Source organism: Triticum aestivum, chromosome 1D, assembly GCF_018294505.1.
Source record: "Triticum aestivum cultivar Chinese Spring chromosome 1D, IWGSC CS RefSeq v2.1, whole genome shotgun sequence".
NCBI lineage: Eukaryota > Viridiplantae > Streptophyta > Magnoliopsida > Poales > Poaceae > Triticum > Triticum aestivum.
The window spans coordinates 454,733,939-454,757,654 of record NC_057796.1 but is presented as its reverse complement, the minus strand read 5'-3'; the positions used below and the strand labels follow the sequence as shown (position 1 = coordinate 454,757,654).

The window sequence follows — 23,716 nt, the reverse complement described above, 5'->3', positions numbered from 1 at the left end:
CCCACCTGTAACCCTCTTCTCAAACGTCCAGGGCCGTCCCTGGTAGCCAAGATCCATGAGCATGCACACATCTACTGAATCACGAAAAGCTTGTATCTGTGCATTACTCTTGTCCGCTACTCCATCATGCTCCTCCGGACATAGCACTTCATTGAAGTCGCCAAAGCATAGACAAGGTAGATCACTCGTAGTGCTAATTCCTTTTAGGATGTCCCAAGTTTGGTGCCTAAGATGTGTCTGGGACTCCCCATATACGCATGTGATGCGCCAAGGATCCTGGCCCGTTTCTGTGACCCTAGCATCAATGTGGTACACAGAGTCTCCCAAGATCTCAACACTACAATTGTTATTCCAAAACATACCAAGTCCGCCGCTTCTTCCTTGACTGCTTATTGCATACGAATTATAAAAACCTAAAGTTCCAGCTAAAGCTTCTACACGTGCTCCACTTATCTGTGTTTCAACAATACATAGCACGGTAGGGGTAAACTTCATCGCGAACTCGCGAATTTCTCGAACCGTCGCAGGTTTACCCGCTCCGCGACAGTTCCAATAGAAAGCACTCATTGGGCCCGGCGGTTCTCCTCTAGGGAGTCCGCCAAATTCTTAACAGAGATATTGAAACCCTCCTGACCCGGAGTCACCAATCTTGTTCGCTTTGGATCTCTTTTTGGAGGTGGACTAAGCACTGAGCTGCTCCGCACAGGCACTAAGGCAAGCTGATCGGGTCCCAAAACAGAACCATGCATAGAAGCTGAAGCGCTACTGACCTGTCCTGTGCCGCTCGCCCTTTTACGAGAAAACTCCTCCATGTCTGTATCTTGAGCCGGTTCAGACTGTTCTTCCTCATGTGTTTGCTTCTCCTGATAATCCCCATCAAAGCGGTTATTGCCTGGGTTCTGCCCCCTTCCACCAGTACGCCCTCCTCTGCGGCCACCGCGGCGGCATCGGCCACCACCAGGCCCTCTACCAGTTCTCATGTACTAGCCCGCCCCACTACTAGGGAAAACCTTACCAGTAGCGCTGGTTTTTGAGCTACCAGTAGCGCGGGCGCCAGCTCTACTGCTACAGCGCTACAACTATTTTATAGCAGTAGCGCTTGTTTAGGCCAGCGCTACTGGTAAGTTGAGATACTAGTAGCGCAACACTGGAAAGCGCTACTGGTAAATGAGCGCTGCTGGTAATATTTTGGCCCGCGCCACTGCTAACATTTATGTTTTTTTTAGCATTTTGGCGTTGTACATGTTTAAATAGATATATCTTTTATACAATAACAACTCATCATGAACTAGTTTGTTTAAATAGCATATTCATTACCACTTGTCATCACCACCAAACAATGTTCGTCAATGAGACATCATATAACAAGTTGGTCACTGGTCATAATCACAACTCCTCATCATCATCATCAACTCTAACACATTGTAGCACATAATAACACATTCTAGCTACGACCTACTCCTTTCATAGGACCTACTCTACCCTCTCTTAGGTAAAATATCATAAAACAAGATAGGCATTGACTCTCCATTAAGGAAAATGGACTCTCCATAATAAAGAACGGAGGTCATCCTGTCTCCAAGTCTTGGCCTACGCACAATGTTGCTTCCAAGTAGCTCTCTACGATGGTCGAAACATTTTTTGAAATCATTTATTATCATGGCTTCCTCGCTTTTAGAAATCCGGTATGGACAGGAGTGATGTGGATACTGCGGCTGACCTGGCCGTGGTGGCCGTAAGCTCATAACATCAACGCGACCTCTCGGCAACATCAGATGAGGCACAAAATCCATCGGGATTTTCTGTTCAAAAACATAGTAATAACTTTGTAGTTAGCATAGTTTAGTTTTAGAAGAATTTATGCAAAAGATGCACGGATGTCGTAATAGTAGAAAATCTTACCATGATATCTCCATTGATGTTACCGTAGTTCAACACGTGCACTAGTGGCACGTATTGACCATAATGTGGAGGAGTTTGATAATAGCTATTGTAATTCTCAAGATCAGTAAAAAATGCGATAAGACCATCTTTCTCCTTATAGGTTAATTGTGCTTCATCATTGTAGTAGTAGGTTCTGTCTACCATCTTCCGTACATTTTTTGAAGAATGAAAATAAGCTGTCAATGGAAATGAGCTGTCAACTATTTTGAAATAAACAATATAAATTACTTAATAAATATGTTTGAGAAACTCACACAGCGGTAGAACTGGAAGCGTGTCAACAAGGACCCAAATGGTCATATTCTTTTCGTCGATGTCAGAATCACCAAGATCGAAGGTGAGAAGCATACCCTCATGAAAATCATACGCCTTGCAAAGGGCTTCCCAATTCAGGCAACCAAAATTGGATGAGTTCACAAATTGTATAGATTTACAGCAAAATCATAACCATGATGGGTCCTTAGTTGAATTATCTTTGTCTCCATGCTTTCATGATCTTCAAAACCCATATTCTCCAAGACATAGCATCTTGCATGGCATGGGATAAGCTAGTCAAATTGTAAAAGACGGAAATTACACGTTGAAGAAGCAGAGAAGTCGTGCAAAAATAACAAAAAACACTTGTCATCGTTGCGTACCGTTTCAACATCGAAGGTCTCTTGGAGCTTGATGCTGAAGCGCCGACCTTCTACCAGGTGAGGCCTGTCGCACAGACCGCGCTCATCTTCGCAGTACTCGCACATAGCGAATTCCCTTTCATCGTCAGACATTTCCTAATAGGTAATTAATAATCCATCATCGAATACATATATAGTAGTTTGTAGCAAAGATCATCATATAACAACTAGAACACCTAAAATTTTGTAGTTTGTAGCAAAGATCATCATCGAACCTAGTTTGTAGCAAAGATCATCATATAATCCATCATCGAATACATATATAGTAGTTTGTAGCACAAACCACGCTCATCTTTTGCATTCAATAAGCAAATAACTAATAGGTAATTAATAATCCATCATCGAATACATATATAGTAGTTTGTAGCAAAGATCATCATATAATATCACTAATACATCTCGAATAATAGCTCCTCTAGGTTCAGTGGGCCGCGGTGGACACCCAAAGAGAAGGAACCATCACAAGATCATAGCTCCGGTGAGATCCCCAAAGAATCTGCCAGGTATTGGAGAACCTGCCGTTCGCCAACGCAACCATGTAGCGCTGGACGTGCGCGTTCTCCTCCGTGACACGGTGCTGTACCACCTGCGCGGGGGACTCAAGCCTCTGCACCGATGCAGGCCCACGTGACCGCCACCAAAGAAGCTCCGGGTCGACGACGGGCTGGGTCCTCACTAAGTTGCGCTCACCAGAAGGTAGCACAACCCAGTACCAGCCCGGCGGAGCCCAGCCCCGGACATGGCCGCTCGGCTCAAGCAGGAGTCCTCCGCCGAGTCGACGACGAGGATGCGGGATAGACATCGTCGACGTCGAGAACAAAATGCTTAATTATGAAAACAAAATTAATAAACACTTAGCAAAATTCGGCATGACCTTTGCTAAAAGCAGGACATATCGAGCGCCTGAAATTTCCAGAACGTAAACGAATCGACATTTCTGGCAAAACATAGGCCACTCGGTTAAACAACTAAGATTGTGACATGTTCAAAATATGACATATATCCACTTCAAATTTGCATATAACAAGAATAATTGTTTTTACTAAAAAATTAACAACAAATGTGATAGTTCAAAATATGATCCTAAGATTAACTAGCTAGGGTTATCCTAAGATTCATACTACATTATCCTAAGATTAAACAACTAAGATTAAACACCTAAGATTAAACAACTAAGATTAAAAACCTACATTATCCTAAGATTCATACTACATTATCCTAAGATTAACTAGCTAGGTTTCATACTACATTTTCCTATGATTAAACAACTAAGATTAAAAACCTAAATTTTTTAACTTGCTACGGTTCAAAAGAAACTAGGGAGGAGGAGGAAGGAGGGAGGAGGATGTACCTCTCGGTGGAGGAGGGCCGGCGCGGGAGGAGAGCCGGCGCGGGGGCCGGGGCGGCCGGCGGGGGAGGAGGCCGACGCGGGGGAGGGCGGCCGGCGGGGAGGAGGGCCAGCGCGGGTGAGGGCGGCCGACGCAGGGAGGAGGGCCGGCGTGGGGGACGACAGCGTGCGGGGGTCGCCGGCGGCGCGCGGGGGATTGAGGGAGGAGTGTGGAGTGTGTGAGTGAGCTGAGTGATGAGGGCCGGGGGGCGCGAGCAGGCCGGGCCGGGGGCGCGCGAGGGAGGGAGTGGGCTTAACAACAGCGCGGGTAATGGGCCAGCGCTACTGCTAAGCCCACTAGCTGTAGCGCCGGCGCCATCACATGCTACAGCTAAGTGGCCTGCCCTTTTGGCCCCGGCGGCCGGCTAAACAGTAGCGCGCCCGCGCCAACCAGTGCTGCTGCTATTCAGTAGCAGTAGCGCCCGTTGTGGCCGGCGCTACTGGTACATACCAGTAGCATGGGCGCCCAAACAGGCGCTACTGCTACAATTCTATGTATAAGCATTTTCCTAGTAGTGCCCTCAGATCTTTGAACACTAAGGCAGAAGTCGGATGCACACCAGACCCGTGTTCTTTGAAGAGATGTCCCAACATACCACATACTGCACACCAATCGGGCAACTTTTCATATTTAACCCGATAAATCTGACGCTTTCCTCCCCTTACCATTGACACAGCATTCTTCAAAGGCTTCGTCACATCAATTCTAACCCAAACACGATGGAAATTTCCAGCAAAATCCTGTGAAGGAGGCTCAGCAAACAGAACTTCTCCTACCCTGCCAGCAAGCTGTTCAATAAGGTGAGCAAACAAGTCGGGGACGTCATGGATCTAGATCGAGATATCTATTGTATCCAGCTTGATGGTGGTCGGTTTCGTCACCCCATCGTATGGTTTGATAATGACAGCATCTCCCCTGAAGTGCCATGGCCCGTCTTGCATCACCCTCTCCCAGTCACCAAGACACGAAAATTGGATGCTTCCAATGGCCTGAATTTGACCTCCTGAGCAAGGTCCCATGCAGATCTCATGTTGCGAAAAAACCACGTCTGGCTGTAGGTTTTGACTGAGTTCACCCTCGCGATACCAACCCAACGAGCTGCATCTTCGGGAAGATCGGCCTCATCGCATACTACATCGTCCAAGTCCTCTTCCTTGAGCCCAAGCTCTTGCATCATCTTCTCTATGTCGCTAACCCCCGCAGCGCTAGGGTTTTCGTCAGAAGCCATGTCGTAGTCTCACCCGATGGAAATCGGATCGGGTTGGAACAAGGGAACCCTAAGAACACCCCGCTCCCACAAGCCAGCCCCGCCCCCCAGCGATGAACGTGGAAGGAGCGGCGAAAGCGGGCAGGGGAGGTTGATCGGCGGCGACAGGGACGGCCAAAACTCCAGGAGGCAGCGAATTGCCTCGGAGAAACAAAACCCTAACGTGAGGGAACTAAAGGGCTTCAGGAGTGCTCGTTAACTAGTTGCTCTCGCCTGAGTGCGCTATTTCCAGGAATTGACGAAATCACTAATTAAGGAGTACTCGTTGCAAAGAACACTCCATCTTCCCAGGTCACGACAAGTGGCGCACATGCAACGCGCCACTTGTCGCAACCTGGAAGTTTTCCCTTTTTTCGTAGATTCGTTTATTCAAAACGTTTTATCACTTAAACCGTGCGTCCAAATCTCAAACCGTTTTCACCATTGGATTCCTCGCGTCGAGATCTTCAAAACTAGATCCCATGTTGATAGGTTTTGACGAACTTTTTTTTCACGAAAAAACCAGACGAAAAAACCAAACCGGGAGCACGATTTTTTCCCTTTCCGAAAGAGGCACGCCCGTGCCTCTCGCGAAATCACAACCGTGCCTCTCGTGGAAGCAAAACCGTGACTCTCGTGGAAAGAAAAAAAACAGAAAACACGTTTTTTTCCTTTCCGAAAGAGGCACGCCCGTGACTCTCGCGAAAGCACAACCGTGCCTCTGGCGAAAGCAAAACCGTGACTCTCGCGAAAGAAAAAAAAACAGAAAACGCGTTTTTTTTCCCTTTCCGAGAGGCACGGCTGTGACTCGTAAAAGCACAACCGTGCCTCTCGCGGAAGCAAAACCGTGACTCTCGCGAAAGAAAAAAAAACAGAAAACACGTTTTGTTTTTCCCTTTCCGAGAGGCACGGCCGTGACTCTCACGAAAGCACAACCGTGCCTCTCGCGGAAGTAAAACCGTGACTCTCGCAAAAAAAAAAAACAGAAAACACGTTTTTTTGTTTCCGAAAGGCACGGCCGTGACTCTCGCTAAAGCACAACCGTGCCTCTCGCGGAAGGAAAAACGTGACTTTTCAGGAAAGAAAAAAAAAGTAAACGCGTTTTTTCACGCAATTTTTTTTTCAATTTTTTTGTCAAAACGCTAAGGAAGACCTGGGGAAAACCAAAACGTCGAAAAAAACGGGAAAAAAACCGTTTAAAAAGCCAAAAACGCATACGGAAAAATTAAAAAAAAAACAAAATCTGGAAGGAACGTCCAAAGCGCGACACGTGGCGAATGGCTGAGAGCGCGCCAAGTGGCGCTGATCGTTGCGAGGCTCCTGAAGGAGCGCTCGTTAACTAGTTGCTCCCAGGAATTGATCAAAGCGTGATGGCCTCACGTCCAGCTGCCTGGGCCTATAAGGATTTTTTATTGCTCTTTAGTAGGTTGGCTGGGCCTCACGTTTAGATGGCTATACTTGTTGCCCCGGCCCAGGGATGGCCCTGGCCGGGGCTCCTTTTCCCCATCGCCTCCTCTTCACCACCACAACCTCACAAACCGCGATGTCTCAAAAAAAAAACCTCACAAACCGCAGCCCCGATTCGTGCCGGGTTCGGATCGCGTCGGTTTTCCTTTTTCGGAAAGGATCGCGTCGATTTGACGCTCCGATTCGCGTCCAATCCACGCGAGGCGCCAATTTAAGCGGCATCTCTCTCCCCAAAATCCAAACCGAGACGCGAGCCCCTGCCCTGCCCCCTGTCCTCCTGCGGCGTTCCAGTTGGAGAGCAATGCCGGGGCCCAGGAGCAGGAAGCGCGCGGCCGCGGAGGCCGGCGGCTCGAGCAGGACGGCGAAGCCGGCGCCGGCGAGGCGGGGGACGGCCAGGCCGGGGACGGCGGCGCCGGAGCGCTTCGCCGAGAGGCGGAACCTGGTGAGCACCGAGCAGACTCGATGGAATTCGCCGCCGACTCTTCCCCGGCTGCGTGCTTGCTTGTTTGCTAGGCTTGTAGCTCCGGTGTCTTCCGAGTAGCGGAGAGCTGATTCTGCCGCGAGGCCTACATTGGTCGGGTCTCACAAGGGAGAGCAGGGGTGCGATGCTGACTACTTGCCGATCAGTAGTTGCAGCCTGTTGGACTAGTTTACAGCACCTGCATTGTTGTATCAGATGGATCAGTAATTACTTGTCGATCAGTGATTTTGCCGCGAGGCTTACAGGGCATGTTTTTGCCTGCCCAATCACAGCATATTTTCCCACTCTAGGAACAGATACAGACGATCACTGCAGCGGCGGTTTTCTACACGCGCACTGGCCTGCAAGATAATGTGCTAATGGTTTTGACAGAGCTGTCCGTCAGAAGTTTCTTTGACCACACTAGTACTACTATCGCTGACCCTGATAAGCACTTTTTGATGCTCTGTTATATGATTTAAAGTGTCTGACCACTTCATGAGTATGCATAAATGCATTATCCCTTGCTTACAATGTTGCTGTATCGCTTTTTGCTCATCCTGACTTATGTTGTGTTGCTGTGTTCAGGAGGATCTTTGGTTGTCGGCCTTCCCCATTGGAACCGAGGTCTGTGCATATACCTATCTACTGTTGCGCATTATTTTGACAACTATGCATTGTGCAGTTCTGCTTGCTCTTATTGATTATCTATATCTGTTCCTACAGTGGGAAAACATTGACAAGATAAAGGAGTTCAACTGGAACTTTCAAAATTTAGAGGTATATATAGGACATGTGACTCTGCTGGGCTTCTAGTTGATATTATTGCTTCTTTACCGTAAGATTCACGGTTCATTGTTGGTGGGCAGAAAGCTCTAGAGGAAGGGGGAGAGCTGTATGGGAAGACAGTTTACTTATTTGCAAACACCGAACGTAAGTATGCTCTCTCTTGGGATACGTTGAAGTTTATATCTCTGATGCATATCTGCATATCAGCTTTCGAAATATTTTCGTAACCGGCAATAAACTGGTCACTGAGGGTATCGTTTCTTGTTTGAATCATCTGGGGTAAATTTAGTTGTGAAGTGTACAATATAGCCGAGGAATCTGTTTGTGGTTTAGAAAGTTTCAGTAATGATTTCGTAGAGCTGCTTTTGCATGGTTTATTGGTGCTGAAATGTTTCCTCTACACAGCCAGCAAGTAAATGATCCTTTGTTAGATCTTTTTAAAATTAGAAATTACTCTGTTGTTTCCCTATATGATGAGAAATGTCAGGGTCGGTGGCTAGTACATTTGCACTTTGCAGTTGATTGGTATTTCTGGGGTTTATGTCTGCTAACATTGATTTGTTTCACCATTCACATCATAGATATACTGAATATTAAAAGTGGATGTGTTGCAGAAACAGAATCATCACTGTTATCTGTTTAATTTTTTCTTGGACTGTACTAGCATGTCGAATAGTTACCTCAAGCAATTTCTCTGATTGACTTATTTCTGTTGATCTGCAGCTCAGCAATTGCATGTTAATGGCGAACAGAAGATGGTATTTGTTCCTACTGTAGTCGCTGTGGGTTCTCATTCCTTCCCTTGATTCGAACATTTATTCCATAGTTATGTCTACCATCTTTGTCTTAAGTTCTGTAGTGCACTAATAAGAAATGCATTGCCTGAACAGGAAAATGTTTCTGCGATACACCATATCTTGAGTTACATCTTCTCATGGTTATGCTAGCCAACTATTTTATTTATCTCTTGCATTACAGAAAATGCACACCTGTTTCACCATTTGTAGGCATAAACTACAACAACTATTTTTTAAAATTGCATATCTTTCTATTAGCAACCCCCTTGTTCTTGCTGGAGATGTTACCACTGTGAACCATGGTACTGCAGGATTAAAAACCTTTAGTAGTCTTGATCCTGATAAGAACATTTACTTGTCTGTACCTCTATTATTATTCTGTAATAATGCCAGTCTCAAAGTATTCCTTCCTGGTATACCTCATGTATTCCGAAAGGATTCAATAAGCCCCATATTCTTGCCACATTATTTACTCGAAAACATTTCATTGGTGCGAGTTACTGCCTCTAACCCACGCTCTCAAATGTTTTTCCTATTCTGCTGAAAGTAGCTTGCAGTGGGAAATGTTTCTTGGCATATTTGTAGCTTATGATTGTTTCATCGATTGAGACTAGATATTTGCTATTTATTTTCTGATGCTGGATCTCAGTTAGCTCTTGCAACTATGTGTGTGGTGCAGGCTGATTGTCCTTGCGCCCCTTCAGATAAAGTTGGTATAAATTCTGTCCAAAGGGCACATGAAGAAATACTACCAATGAGAGCAATGAAGATGTCCTGGGTGCCCTATGTTCCACTCGAGGACCGGTATGTCCATGCTATCTGTATGAGTCGCATTTGTTTATTTCTGCTTTGGCCTTTTGGGTGACTATATGTTCTTATATTTGTTTGCCCATCATCGCAATTTTGCAATGTTGTTCACTTCACTTTTTACTTGGTCTATAGGCTCAGCAGGATTGAGGGTTTGAAAACAAAAATATTCACTCTTCATTGCTCCCAGCGAAGGTCAGTTTTATTCACAGTATTCTTACTCCTCGCTTACAGTTGGTGCTTGAAGGCATACATTCATGTTACTGTTATTTTTTAGTTTACCGGGGATGTTGTCATGCAGTAATATGTGGCGTGTAACTGTCTTGAACCTCAACTTTTTTTTGTGAGTTGATACATTATCTTAAGTTTGTATTTATTACAGGTCTGCACTGAAGCATCTAAAAACTGAGCGAGTCAGGAAGTTTGACTACTGCATGCCATGTAAGCTGCATTAATTGGGATTACTTTTCATAGGGTTGAACTCTATTGTTGCATGTATAAGGACATAGTTGTCATTGCGTTTGGATCTCCCTACTATCTAATAATAACTTTAGAGAGGCTCTATTTCTGTACCTATCTGTGACTTGGTCCAGCCTAGCATGTTAACAACACTATCTGAATTTGTGCACGAAGTTCTGTGAGGCTGCGACTACCTGTAGTTAAAGGGTTGCAATGCAACAATATGTTATGGAGTTATTAGCCCTTTCCTAATCGATTGCTGATTAAACTAAGTGACATTTAAGTTACATGTTATGCTATGGGATTAGTAGCTCCTTCCTACTAAATTCCTGATTATACTGATTGGGAGTCAGGTTTCATGTGACTGAGTTGAGTACTTGATTTGCTCTTGCTGATGCCCGTATTGCATTAACAAAATTATAAATTGCATACATTTGTACTCTTATAGGTATGTAATAACATTTTAAGAATCGTGCCTGTGTCAATTTCGAACAATGTGATAATGCTTACTTATTCCCCGTCTCAATCAAGACTTCTCTTGCAAAAAATGGTCTTTCTTTCCAATTGTGTATTGCATATGCGCACTGGTTTGATCTTTGGTGGTCTTTGTACATTCAAATCCAAATTTGTCACCACATGCCAAAGCTCAAGGTTCAGATTATTACACAAATAACCTCAGCTTAACGCTGTTAGGAATGGGCAACTACATTCACAGGAGGGCCAAGGGCCAGTACATATACATGTGTATGGTAAAGTGCAAGAGAGACTATACACATCTAACACCCCCCTCAAACTCATGGTGGATCAACAACACTGAGTTTGGAGAGAAGAAAACTATGCTGCGCTTGAGTCTGTGCCTTCGTGAAGAAGTCCGCCAACTGTAACTCAGAGGGCACATAGTGAAGAGCGAGAGTCTGATCCTGCACAGCAGCACGCACAAAGTGGGCATCCACACCGATGTGCTTGGTGAGCTCATGCTTCACCGGGTCACGCGCAATACTGATAGCACCAGTACTGTCTGACAATAAGGGAGTCGAGGTAGTAGCAGACACACCAAAGTTCTCAAGTAACCACCGTAACCAGATCACCTTAGCCGTCAGCATAGCCATGGCTCGCAACTCAGCCTCTGTACTCGAGCGAGAAACGACAGTCTGTTTCTTTGTCTTCCAGGCAATAAGAGAGCCACCAAGAAAGACACAATAAGCAGACAGCGAGCGTCGATCAGAGGGATCACTAGCCCAGGTAGCATCAGAGTAGGCCTGGAGCTCAAGAGAGCTGGAGCGGGGAAAGAAAAGGCGCTGAGAGAGCGTGCCATGAAGATATCGTAGAAAACGGAGGAGATGAATATAGTGGACAGAGGTGGGGGCTGAAACGAACTGACTCAGGATATGAACAGGATAGGAGATATCAGGACGCGTAACAGCAAGATAGACAAGACTGCCAACAAGGTGACGATAGCGAGTGGGGTTAGGGAGAGGGTCACCATCAGAAGCACGAAGCTGAACGTTGAGTTCCATAGGAGTCACAACTGTGCGCTTATCACCGAGAGCAGCGCGAGCAAGAAGATCCTGAATATATTTTTCTTGGGAGATGTAGAAGCCATCAGAGGTCGAGGAGATCTCAATCCCAAGAAAATAGCGAAGTGGACCAAGATCAGTCATGAGGAACTGGTCGCGAAGGCGAGCCTTAACAAAGGCTATGTAGTCAGAGTCGTCACCAGTGATGATCATGTCATCAACATAGAGAAGGAGCAGAGTCCGACCACGAGGAGACGTGTGAACAAACAACGCGGGATCATGATCACTGGGCAAGAAGCCAGCGGCAGTCACCACAGAGGCGAAGCGCTCAAACCAGGCGCGAGGGGCCTGTTTAAGACCATAGAGGGAGCGGCGAAGTCGACAGACCAAACCATCAGGAGCATAGTACCCCAGTGGTGGCTGCATATAAACCTCCTCACGCAACTCGCCATTAAGAAAAGCGTTCTGAACATCAAGTTGAGAGATAGACCAATGACGAACAGAAGCAACAGCAAGAAGAGTGCGAACAGTGGTCATGTGGGCCACAGGAGCGAATGTCTCATCATAATCGCGTCCCTGCTCCTGCTGAAAACCACGGGCCACAAGGCGCGCTTTGTAGCACTCAAGAGAACCATCAGAGCGAGTCTTAATCTTGTAGACCCACTTGCAGGTGATGGGACGGACACCTGAAGGGAGGGAAACCAGATCCCATGTGCCAGAGCGCTCAAGGGCAGCAAGCTCTTCGGCCATCGCAAGCTGCCATTCAGGCTGAGTCATGGTAGTCCGATAGGAAGTGGGCTCAGCAATAACAGAGAGACCGTACCGATCAGGAGAGTAGCGATCAGGCGAGGGGCGAGGCCGAGCACGGAGGTTATGAACCGGGGGAGGCGTGAAAGGAGGTGCACCAGAGGTGGAAGGCGCATCAGGGGAAACATCCTCAGAACGAGGGCGACGAGTATAGTGAAGAGGAAATGGTGAGGGAGGGCGACGGACTGGAGATGATGGTGGAGAGTTGGAGGAGGATGGGGAAGATGGTGTCGGTGGTGAAGAAGAAGGAAGGAGAGGTGCAGGCGGAGGAGGAAAAACATGAGGAGGCACATAGCAGGGTGTATCAGGGAGAAGAAGAAAAGAAAGATCGTCCACAGAGAAGCTCGAGGTAGAAGGACGTGGGTAGTAAGAGCGAGACTCGTCAAAGGTCACATCACGCGAGATGCGCAAACGACGACCAACAGGATCCCAGCAGCGATAGCCCTTGTGCTCATCACTATAGCCAAGAAAAACACACTCAACCGACTGAGCAGTCAGTTTGGTGCGTTCTCGCGGGGCAAGAAGGACATAGCACACACATCCAAACATACGAAGAGCTGAGTAGTCAGGAGAGCGACCAGTGAGACACTCCATAGGAATACCACCCTGCAGAGCAGTCGATGGCTGTATGTTGATGAGATAGGTGGATGCAGAAACAGCCTCAGCCCAAAAATGGGGTGGGAGAGAAGCGGCAATCATCAGAGCACGAGCTGTCTCAAGTAGATGACGATGCTTACGTTCGGCAACGCCATCCGAGCATGTGCACCAGGACATGAGAACTGGGCAAGAGTACCCTGTTCCGCAAGAAAACCACGCAACAGCTGGGAGATAAACTCACCAGCGGAGTCAGCACGAAAAGTACGAATGGGCGTGGAAAACTGGGTGTGAACCATGGCAGCAAAACGTTTGTATATAGAGAGAACCTCGCTACGAGATTTCATAAAGTAGAGCCAAGTGTAGCAAGATAAATCATCAATAAACAAGATATAGTAGCGGTGACCACCTTTCGAATCAAAGGGAGCAGGACCCCATACATCAGAATGAACTAAGTCAAAAGGACGCTGAGATACCGACTCACTGGTAGGATAAGGTAACTGGGTCTGTTTGCCAAGTCTGCAGCCATTACAATGTAAAGAAACATCTCCAGATACAGACCCTAAGAGGCCCTGACGAACTAAAGAAGACAAGCGAGAGCCACATATGTGACCAAGGCGATGATGCCACTGCTGGAAGGACGCAGACGAAGAGGCAGCAAGAGCATGGGAGCTGGCTGAAGTGGTGGCAGCGGAAGGAACACAAAGCCAGTCAACCTCCCAAAGGCCCTCTGACTCACGGCGCCGGGGCCAGCACCAACCAAAGCCTTGGTGCGACGATCCTGAATGGAGCAAGAGTCGGTATCAAGAATGACACGACAACCAGAATCAGTAAGTTGGGCAGCGGAAAAAAGATTCATGGTGAGGCGAGGAACATGTGAAACACTAGGAACAGAAAAAGATGGAGTGGAAAGAAGACCACGGCTAGCAACAGGAAGAGGTGTGCCATCAGCGGTAAGAACATTAACAGGCGAATCAAGAGGTCGGAGAGAAGACAGCACGGAAGAATCAGAAGACATATGAAAAGAGGCTCCAGAATCCAGAACCCACGAAGATGTACCTGACTGTGTAGATGCCTGCGGTGGTGGAGCAGTGGCTGCAGTCACAGCAGCAGCGGAACCGGTCGACGAAGAGCCTGAGGAAGCTAAGAGACGCTTGAGCCTCATAATGTCCTGGTCAGTGAGTGACGGGGTCGAGGAGGATCCAGGAGTCCCACTGGAAGAGGAGCGCCTCTGGTCTCGCTTCTTCTCACGGCAATCAGACTCTGGGTGACCTGGCCGAGAGCAGTAGCCACAGAAGGTGTCACGGCGCGACCGGCCCCTCTCAGCATAAGAAGGACGACCCACCCCCCTGAAGGAGTAGGCAGGAGCGGTGGAGCGGTGAGGCGAGCAGGTGGCATAGGAGCTCGGGCGGCCAACACTGATGGAACCACAAGTAACCCAGCAGAGCGTAGGCGGGTCTCTTCAGCACGAAGCTCAGCAAGTACCTCCGAGATAGGAACACGACCACGAGCGAGCAGGTGAGCACGGCGAGGCTCGAACTCAGAGCGAAGACGAGATAAGAACTCGTGAACCCGCTGAAACTCCAAATCGGACCGTGTAGTCTGACAGCAACGGCAAGTTCCACAAACGACGGTCCGAAGAGAGTCAAGCTGACGCCAGATGGCAGAGCACTGTGAATAGAACTCATCAACAGAGGAATCACCTTGCTGGAGTGCATGCTCCTGACGCACCACAGATAGGTAGAGAGCATCACCAGAGGGCTGATAGCGCTGACAGAGATAAGACCACATCGCTGCAACTGTGCCAAGTCCCATGAACTCCGAGGCGAACTGAGGAAGGACACTCGCAGTAAGAACAGCAGCAGCACGAGCATCATCATTGCACCACTGAGTGTAAGCAGACAGATCATCACGATAGGCAGAAAGGGCATCCGAATAGGCTGACATCTGCTGATCATAGGCATCAACTGCAGTATCATCGAGAGCCTTGGCGGCATCGCGATCAGCCTGAGAAGCATCAGCAGCAAGAACCGGCGGTGCTGGCGGGGTAGGAGCCACAGGGCAAGGCGGACAGGGGACCTCGCCAGAGAGAACACCCCACAGAAGGAGACCGCGCATGTGGATACGCATAAACCCCACAAACTCAGCATAGTTGGTGCCATCGAAGATCACCGAGCACCGAGGAACGGCGACATAGCCCGAAGAAGACATGAGGAGCTCTTTTTTTTGGTCAACTGCTACAGTAGACTGCTACAGGAGACCCCGATCCAGATCGGGATCGGGCTCGCGCTGGCTCGATCCAGCCCCGATGGAAGAAGCGGGGGGGGGGGGGGGGAAGGGGAGCGTGGGAGGGGCCGGCCCTGGGCAGCACCGGCTGCAGCAGGAGGCGGCCAGGGGCGGCAGGGCGCGGGGAGGCGCGGGGAGGTGGCTGCCGGCCGCGGCCGAGCACGGGAAGGCGCGGGGCGGCAACGGCAGGCCGCGGCCGCGCTCGGGGCGGCGCGGGACAGCGACGGCAGGCCGGGGCGAGACGGCGTGGCGGCGGGGAGGGAGAGAGCCGGGGGCGAGGGAGGAGGTGGCTGGCGCCGGCGACGAGGTAGAGGGAGGCCGGCGACGGGGGAGCGAGGCACGGAGCTGCGAGCGTGCGGGAGCGGGAGAGGAACCTAAGCATCTGATACCATGTTAGGAATGGGCAACTACATTCACAGGAGGGCCAAGGGCCAGTACATATACATGTGTATGGTAAAGTGCAAGAGAGACTATACACATCTAACAAACACATCCACCCAAACAACTAAACAGCAGACCGTGGGATTAAAAAAAAAATACATGCACACATCTTCACGTTGTTCTACGGGTAGATTAGATGGTTTGAGTTAGATACGTTATATTTGAAGTGTTTGATAATACAGTTTTCTGCAGATTATATGCCGCTTATTTCTCCTGAAGAGGATCATGATACAATTGTCGATATCATATATCCTCTAGATCCCCCGGTAAGCTTCTTTTAGTAGGTCCATTGTTATGAATATGGCCTAATAATTATGGACTTTTGTTGCATCTCATATATATTTTCCTAAAGCAGGCAGTTCACTATATTTCATAGAGGAGTCATAATTACTACTGTGTTAGATAAAAAATAAAAAATCTCGCAAGAGGGCATTTTAGTTTGTCTCTGCAATCTGCATCTAAACTTAATCCATATGAGCTACCTTTTTGAGCTTATATGGGAATAATTAAAGTTGGGTTGGCAGATAATTCAAAGCGGTGAAAGGTGCCGCCCCCTGCTATGAAATCTCACCCCAGTTCCACTTAGTAATACAGTACACAAGATTTTGATTGCAATACTGTTAATTGTTGTTATTATAAACTTTTGTGCTTTCTGTTGCAGATAGTTTGCCCGTTTGACTGGGAAATGGATAATTATGAGGTGTGTATATATTTGTTTTCTCTGATGGCACACTATCGTTGGAAGAACATCTGTGTCCAATCATTGTGCTGTGATGCAGGAGTTTACTGACGAACTAGTTACAGCTGAGGCATTGCCAGAGGATGAGAAAGAAAATTTTAAGGTGCACATTGCAGTGATCTATGTGCTTGGTCTATTATAAAAGAATACTTAGCATAGCCTATGATCAATTGATCATTACCTCGATAAGTTTTCTTCTTCCAAACTTTACTGCCTCATTTCGTCGATAGGAATTCGTAAAGGAGAAGGTTAGAGAAAGGAAGCGCGAGCTGAAACAGGTTCACAGCTAACCAAGATATTATTTAGTTTCGCCCGAGATTTTAGTGTATCCTAATACTATGCTGCTGCGAAACTTCTGCAGGCCAAAGAAGCCAGAAAAGAAGCTATTGATAACATGGACCCTGAGAAAAGGAAGGCATTTGAAAACATCAAATTTCACAAATTTTATCCTGTAAATGCCCTGGACGCTCCTGATTTAAGCATACAAAAGGTACGCACAAATGCTACTCGGTATTCGAGACTGGACCATAAGAGCTTGTGCTGGATTTGATTATGTATCTATAATTGTGTTTTGCAGGCAGATTACATCAATAGATATTATATGAAGGCGTACAAATGGAGTTGAAGACGAAATGACCTATCCTCACATTTTGTGTGAGCATTACGAATTAAGTTTGCTTGAAGAGCCAGTAAAGAATTTGGAAGGCAGGGGAGATTATCTTGGTAAATATATTCAGATGGAGTCCCTTGTTGAACCATGGATCGGATGAATTATGACACCTGAAGTGTATTTGTCCTACAGTTACACTCAAGACAGACTCCTGCCAAGCCTTAAGAGCATCTCTTGTGCGTTCTTTTTCGTTGTGCACATTGTAAATTCCAGTAGGGGATGGATGTAACGGTCAGAAGGCAGACCTTGTTACGGTAATGGACTGGCCTAGAAAAGAGCTTTATGTGAATCTTTGAGTCCTCAGATTTTGCAACGTTGTAGCAATAGCTCTATTTGATTCCGTATGGCTTGCTGCAGTTTTGATAACACGTTTGTAGCAATCTCAGCAAGGTGAATTATTTGGATGCCCATTGCCTGGAACATTTTTATGTATGAATCCTACTATGGCACTCGGTCCCTGGGTGACACCGCAGCGATACCTAGCTCCACCGCCAAACCAAGCCGGAGCGCGAAGGCCGCTTCTCAGCATTGCTTCTGCAAGTTTGGAGAAGTGAAGAGACCAGTCGGTATGGCTACTGGTACAAGCAGCTGCCCTCGTACCGTATGTTGGCCACAGTTCTGGAACTTTGGATGAATTCCTTCAACTTCATATAAAGAAGAAATGAGTCCCGTTTCAGTACAACGGCACCGATGTTGGCTATGTTGTAGCGCGAAAAAAAATATACTTGCACGTCGTAACCGAGTACAGCTAGCCACTAGAGACAACGGCTGCTAATGACTGATCCAAGCGCAAATAATTTATGAATTAACACTAACGGCACATTCACTGTAGCAGCATTCCTTGCTGCACAGTACGGAAATTTCTTTTTTGAACACGCACCGTACATAATTTTGAATTATTTGCAAACATTTTGGAAAACATGACCAGATTTTGGAAAAAAAAATCTGTTGAAATTTCTATACATTTTTTTGAGAAAACTGAACATTATTGGAAAGTTCCAACATTTTTCAATAACAGAATGAAAATTCGAAAACTAGATCATTTTCCAATAAAACATTTTCTTGGAGATGTGAACATTTTTTAAAATTCTTCGATTTTCTTTGAGTTTATGGACAAATTTGAAAACATGCACAATTTTCTAATTTGTGATTTTTTTTAAAACCAGACATTTTTTGAAATTCCCCGAACATTTATGAAATTTTCGAACATGAAAGTTTTTCGAATTTGTGTAGAAATTTAGGAAACAAGGATATTTTTTGAAATTCTCAAACATTTTTCAAACTTCGTCAAACATTCTTGGAATTAGCGAACAAATTTTAAACATGAATAAAATTTTAATTTGCGAACAATTTGGAAAACAAGAACATTTTCTACAATATCTGAGCATTTGTTTTATTTTGTGAGCATTGTTTATTTCCTAATATTTTATATAAGCACAATTTTAACATATCCGAAGAAAAAATGAAAATGGGAACATTTCTTAAATTTGGGACAGATGTATGAAAATGCAATATTTTTAAAATTTATGTACATTTTGTAAAGGGATTAAATTGAAGAAAAGGAAAAAGAAGAAATAATGAAAAAAGAAGAAGAAAAAATGTTATAAAAGGAAAACAAATATATCAGAAAAGAGACAACAAAGGAAAAAACTGATAAAGGTTTCCCGGTTGACCGCACTGTGAAAAGCTGAAAGTTGGCAGGCCCATGTGTCGTCACTCACATCGAGGTCTATGCAAATCCCCGACAGTTTGCCCAACGAGAGGCAAAGACGGCGTCACGCATAGGAGGCCGCCCGACTAGGTCTTTTCCCACCTTTTTTTTTTCCTTTTGTACGTTTTTTGTTTCTTTTTCTGTTTTTTTGTTTTTCCTTTTTCGTTTCTCTTTTCTTTTTCAAAAAATTTCACGCTTTTAAAAATATGTTCCAAGTTTCAAAAAAATCTTTGCGCTTTTAATTTTGTTCATTAAATACAAATATCCGTAACTTGCATACGGTGTCGGAAATCGTTCAACCCAGGCATGAATGCCTACCACGGGCATGCCCACTTGCTTACAAAAAGTTTGGTCATTTCAAGAATGGCAACAAATAGACAATATTCAATGGAGGATGTCCAAGTGGCTAGAAGGTTTCATCTGAGAGCACGTTGTTTTTTGACATCCTTTGAAATGACTCCAAATCTTTTGCATGGCCTTGTATGAAAAATTTAGAAAACCATGCCAAGTTGTTTGGATTTTCGACAAGTTTTGCATTGTCTAAAGTTTTCTCGCTTAAAAAAGGCCGATAAGTGGCTAGACGTGTTGCAACATGCATATAGTGTCTGAAGTCGTTCAAACATGGCATTGATGCCTATCATGGGCATTACCACCTGCTTGCAAAAGTTGGGATCATTTGAAGGTTGTCCAAAAATACACCATGTTCAACTAAGAGTGTTCGGATCTGTTTGAAAGCACATTGTTTTGAAATCTGTCAAATGGCCCCAATTTTTTTGCACTAGCTTGTATGACCAACACAAGGCACCATGCCAAGTTGTTTGGATTTTTGACAAGTTTTGCATTTTATAGAGTTTTTTCGATGAAAAAAAAGGCAAATACATGGCCGAACGTGTCACAACGTGCTTATGGTGTCAGAAGTCGTTCAAACTAGGCATGGATGCCTAACATGGGCATGACCACATGCTTGCAAAAGTTGGGGCAGTCTTGAGATTTTCGAAAAACAATACTATGTTCAACAGAGAGTGTTCGGGTAGACCAGAAGGGTTCGTTTGGGAGTACCTTGTTTCTGGACATCCCTTAAATGGCCTCGATTTTTTTTCATGGCCTTGTATAACCAATTCGAGGCACCATGCCAAATCGTTTGGGTTTTCGACATGTTTTGCATTTTTTAAAGTTTTCTTGGTGAAAAAGGCCGATAAACGGCTGGACGTGTCGCAAGGCGCATATTGTGTCGGAAGTTGTTCAAACCTGACATAGATGTCTACCATGGGTATGTCCACGTTCTTGCAAAATTTGGGGTCATTTTAAGAATGTTCGTAGACCATGTTCAACGAAGGGTGTTCGGTAGGCGAGAAGGGTCCGTGTAAGAGCACATTGTTCTTGACATCCTTTAAATGATCCCATTTTTCCATGTTCTGGTATGAACAATTCAAGGCACCATGTCAAATTATTTTGGTTTTCGTCAAGTTTTGCATTTCTTGAAGTTTCTCGGTCAAAAAGGCGAATAAATGGTTGGATATGTCGCACCTTGCATATGGTGTCCGAAATTTTTCAAACCTAACATGGATGTCTACCATTGGCATACCCACCTGCTTGAAAAAGTTGGGTCATTTGAAGGATGTCCAAACATAAACTATGTTGAACAGAGGGTGTTCGGGTAGGACAGAATGCTTCGTCTGAGAGCACGTTGTTTCTCAACATCCTTGAAATGGTCCCAATTTTTTTCATGACCTTGTATGAACATTTCAAGGCACCATCACAAGTTGTCTGGGTTTTCAACAAGTTTGCATTTCTGGAGTTCTCAAGGTGAAAACGGCCGACAAATGGCCGGACGTGTCCCAACGTGCAAACGGTGTCAGAATTTGTTTGAAACTGACATGAATGCCTAACATGAGTGTGACGCCCGGATATTTAAGCTACAGTAAATCTCTGCTAATGATGCCACGTCACTTCAATTACTGTTGCTAATCTCGCGTTAGTTCAAATCCGATTCTAATTCAAATCCGAAATCAAGCAAGCAATAAAAGTTTTCAAATATTAAAACTAAAATGTTCGAAGTGAACCAAATATTGCATAGAGAATTACGGTGGAGAAACCACACCTTTATAAAATGTTTAAATACTCTAAAATGAATAAAACAATAGCAAATACAATTATTTAAATGCTTTTAAAATAATAAACAATTTCAAATCTAATTTGTTATAAGTATTAAACTATTGAGGCAGTGACATAATTTGTAGCATCTATTTAGGTGCCACTTTGGTATTTTACTAAAACTAAAATAAAAGGGAACTAAAAGAAAACAGAAAAGAAATAAAATAAGTAGAAAGAAAATAAACAAATAATTAAAATGAAATCCTCCACCCCCCGCCTAGGCCTTGGCCCAGCTGGCCAGCCCAGCTCGCCCCCCTGGCCTATGACTTCCCCGGTCGAAACCCTAACCGCACCCACGATGCCCACTACCCCCCTCTTGATCCACTCCTCCCCCCACCCGCACGATCTCCTCGCTCCTCTCCCCCCCCACAACCCGATCTAGATCGGGCAACTGCCCCTACCCCATCGCCCCACATCGCCAGCACCCCGATCTCGTCGCCGGACTTCCCCACCGCCGCGACGCCCGCGTCGACCCCCTTCCCTGCGGTCACCATCGCACCTTCGTCGGATCTCCACCAACCCCGCCGCCGCTCGCCGTCCCTGGAGCCGCCTCGACGCCGTCTGCCTCGATCCCCTTCGTCGGACGCCGCCGCTACCTCGCCGTCGATCCTCTCGACTCCGGCACCCCCTGGCTCCCCTGAGCCCCCTGTCGGCCCTCTGTGAGCCCCCCACATCCTCCCCTCTTCCCTTGAGCTCTGGCTCCCCCACTAGCTAGCCCCGCTACCGCGTCCGAGAACTCGTCGCCGCCGTTTGACTCTCCGCCGTGGCCACAGCCCGCAGGACTCGCGACCGAGCTTTGCCTCGTGTTCCTGGACTCCCCAGGAACCATCTGATGCCCTTTGGTCGCCTCGCCATATGCTGCAACCTTGAAACCGAGCTTGCCGAGATCCGGCCATCGCCATTGCCCGTCGTCGGCGTCGCTTGGGACCTCCCTCACTCCCACCCCTAGCACCGTTAGACGCGGGACTTCACGCGCGTTCGAACGCGACCAGCGACGCCCGTTTTGGTGGCCTGTAACCGATTTCCGGCGACATCCCATGCGTCGTCGCCGTGTTTTGGCCGCCGGCGACTAAACGTCGGCGCCGCTGACGTGTCCGCTTAACCTAGCCGCTTATGACGCCAGTGCCACTGACTGCTCGGACCCGCCTTCTAATTAATCACAACTTAAGTAAACTGGCTAAATAACTAACCTAAATACTCCCTGACATGTGGGGCCTCCCCTCTAATTAGCCCTGGGTTAAATTTAACCACTGATTAAATGGTTGAGACAATGACAGGTGGGACTACTCCACTGTTCTAGTGGATAAGGCTGACTTGTCAACGACTGACTCAGCTGACTGGACCCATCAGTCAGCCTCTCAGTCGCATTTGCTGGGTACAGTTTTGTGTACCCATAGTAATTAAATATTAATTTTTTTTCAAATTAAATTAAATCCAAAAATTAGTAAATCAGTTAAAAGTTTGAAAATTAATATAAAATAAACCGTATCTTAGATGAAAAAACTTTGTACATGAAAGTTGCTTAGAATGACGAGACGAATCCGAATATGTAGCCCGTTCGTCTGCCACACATCCCTAGCATAGCGAACATGCAACTTTCCCCCTCCGATTCATCTATCCGAAAACATGAAACACCGGGGATACTTTCCCGGATGTTTCCCCCCTTCGCCGGTATCACCTAGTACTGCGTTAGGTCACCTCTAGCACCGCGTATTGCCGTGTTACGCTTTGTGATGCTTTGATTGCTCTGTTATTTATTGTGTTCCCCCTCCGTTACTTCTTTTCGGTAGACCCTGAGACTGCCGGCGACCCCCAGTACAACTACGGTGTTGACGACCCCTCCTTCTTGCTAGAGCAACCAGGCAAGCCCCCCTTGCATTAGAGTAGTGTAGCATGTTACTGCTTTCGGTTAATCCTATTCTGCTGCATAGCCTGTCATTGTTGCTACAATTGTTACCCTTACCTGCTATCCTAATGCTTAGTATAGGATGCTAGTGTTCCATCAGTGGCCCTACATTCTTGTCCGTCTGCCATGCTATACTACTGGGCCGTGATCACTTCGGGAGGTGATCACGGGCATATGCTATATACTTTATACTGTTACATTACTCATGATACTGTTCGGAGATGGGGGCTGAAGGGGCAGGTGGCTCCATCCCGGTAGAGGTGGGCCTGGGTTCCCGACGGCCCCCGACTGTTACTTTGTGGTGGAGCGACGGGGCAGGTTGAGACCACCTAGGAGAGAGGTGGGCTTGGCCCTGGTCGGCGTTCGCAAATACTTCAAAATAACACGCTTAAGGAGATCTTGGTATTTGATTTGAGTCTGGCCACTGGCCTATACGCACTAACCAACTACGCGGGAACAGTTATGGGCACTCGACGTCGTGGTATCAGCCGAAGCCTTCGTGACGTCAGCGACTGAGCAGCGCACACTGGATTGGACTGGAACGCCTGCTAGGCTAGGCCTGCTTCCGGCCGCCCTCGCAATGTGCAGGTGTGCAATGGGCGATGGGCCCAGACCCCTGCACCATAGGATTTAGACCGGCGTGTTGACCTCTCTGTTGTGCCTAGGTAGGGCTGCGATGTGTTGATCTTCCGAGGCCGGGCATGACCCAGGAAAGTGTGTCCGGCCAAATGGGATCGAGCGTGTTGGGTTATGTGGTGCACCCCTTCAGGGAAGTTTATCTATTTGAATAACCGTGCCCCTCGGTAAAAGGACGACCTGGAGTTGTATCTTGACCTTATGACAACTAGAACCGGATA

General features: G+C 46.6%; 1 protein-coding gene across 1 annotated transcript; it reads left to right on the top strand.

Moving 5' to 3' along the window:
* The first annotated feature begins 6,837 nt into the window (after positions 1-6,837).
* On the top strand, positions 6,838-17,401 carry LOC123182879 (protein HEAT INTOLERANT 4). The gene is made up of 14 exons (XM_044595552.1): positions 6,838-7,164; positions 7,771-7,809; positions 7,909-7,962; positions 8,052-8,115; positions 8,695-8,753; positions 9,448-9,572; positions 9,711-9,770; positions 9,958-10,016; positions 15,872-15,945; positions 16,341-16,379; positions 16,459-16,521; positions 16,649-16,696; positions 16,780-16,908; positions 16,996-17,401. The coding sequence occupies exons 1-14, from the start codon at positions 7,024-7,026 to the stop codon at positions 17,041-17,043; spliced, it is 1,002 nt and encodes a 333-aa protein (XP_044451487.1). The 5' UTR covers positions 6,838-7,023; the 3' UTR covers positions 17,044-17,401.
* The last annotated feature ends 6,315 nt before the right edge of the window (positions 17,402-23,716 follow it).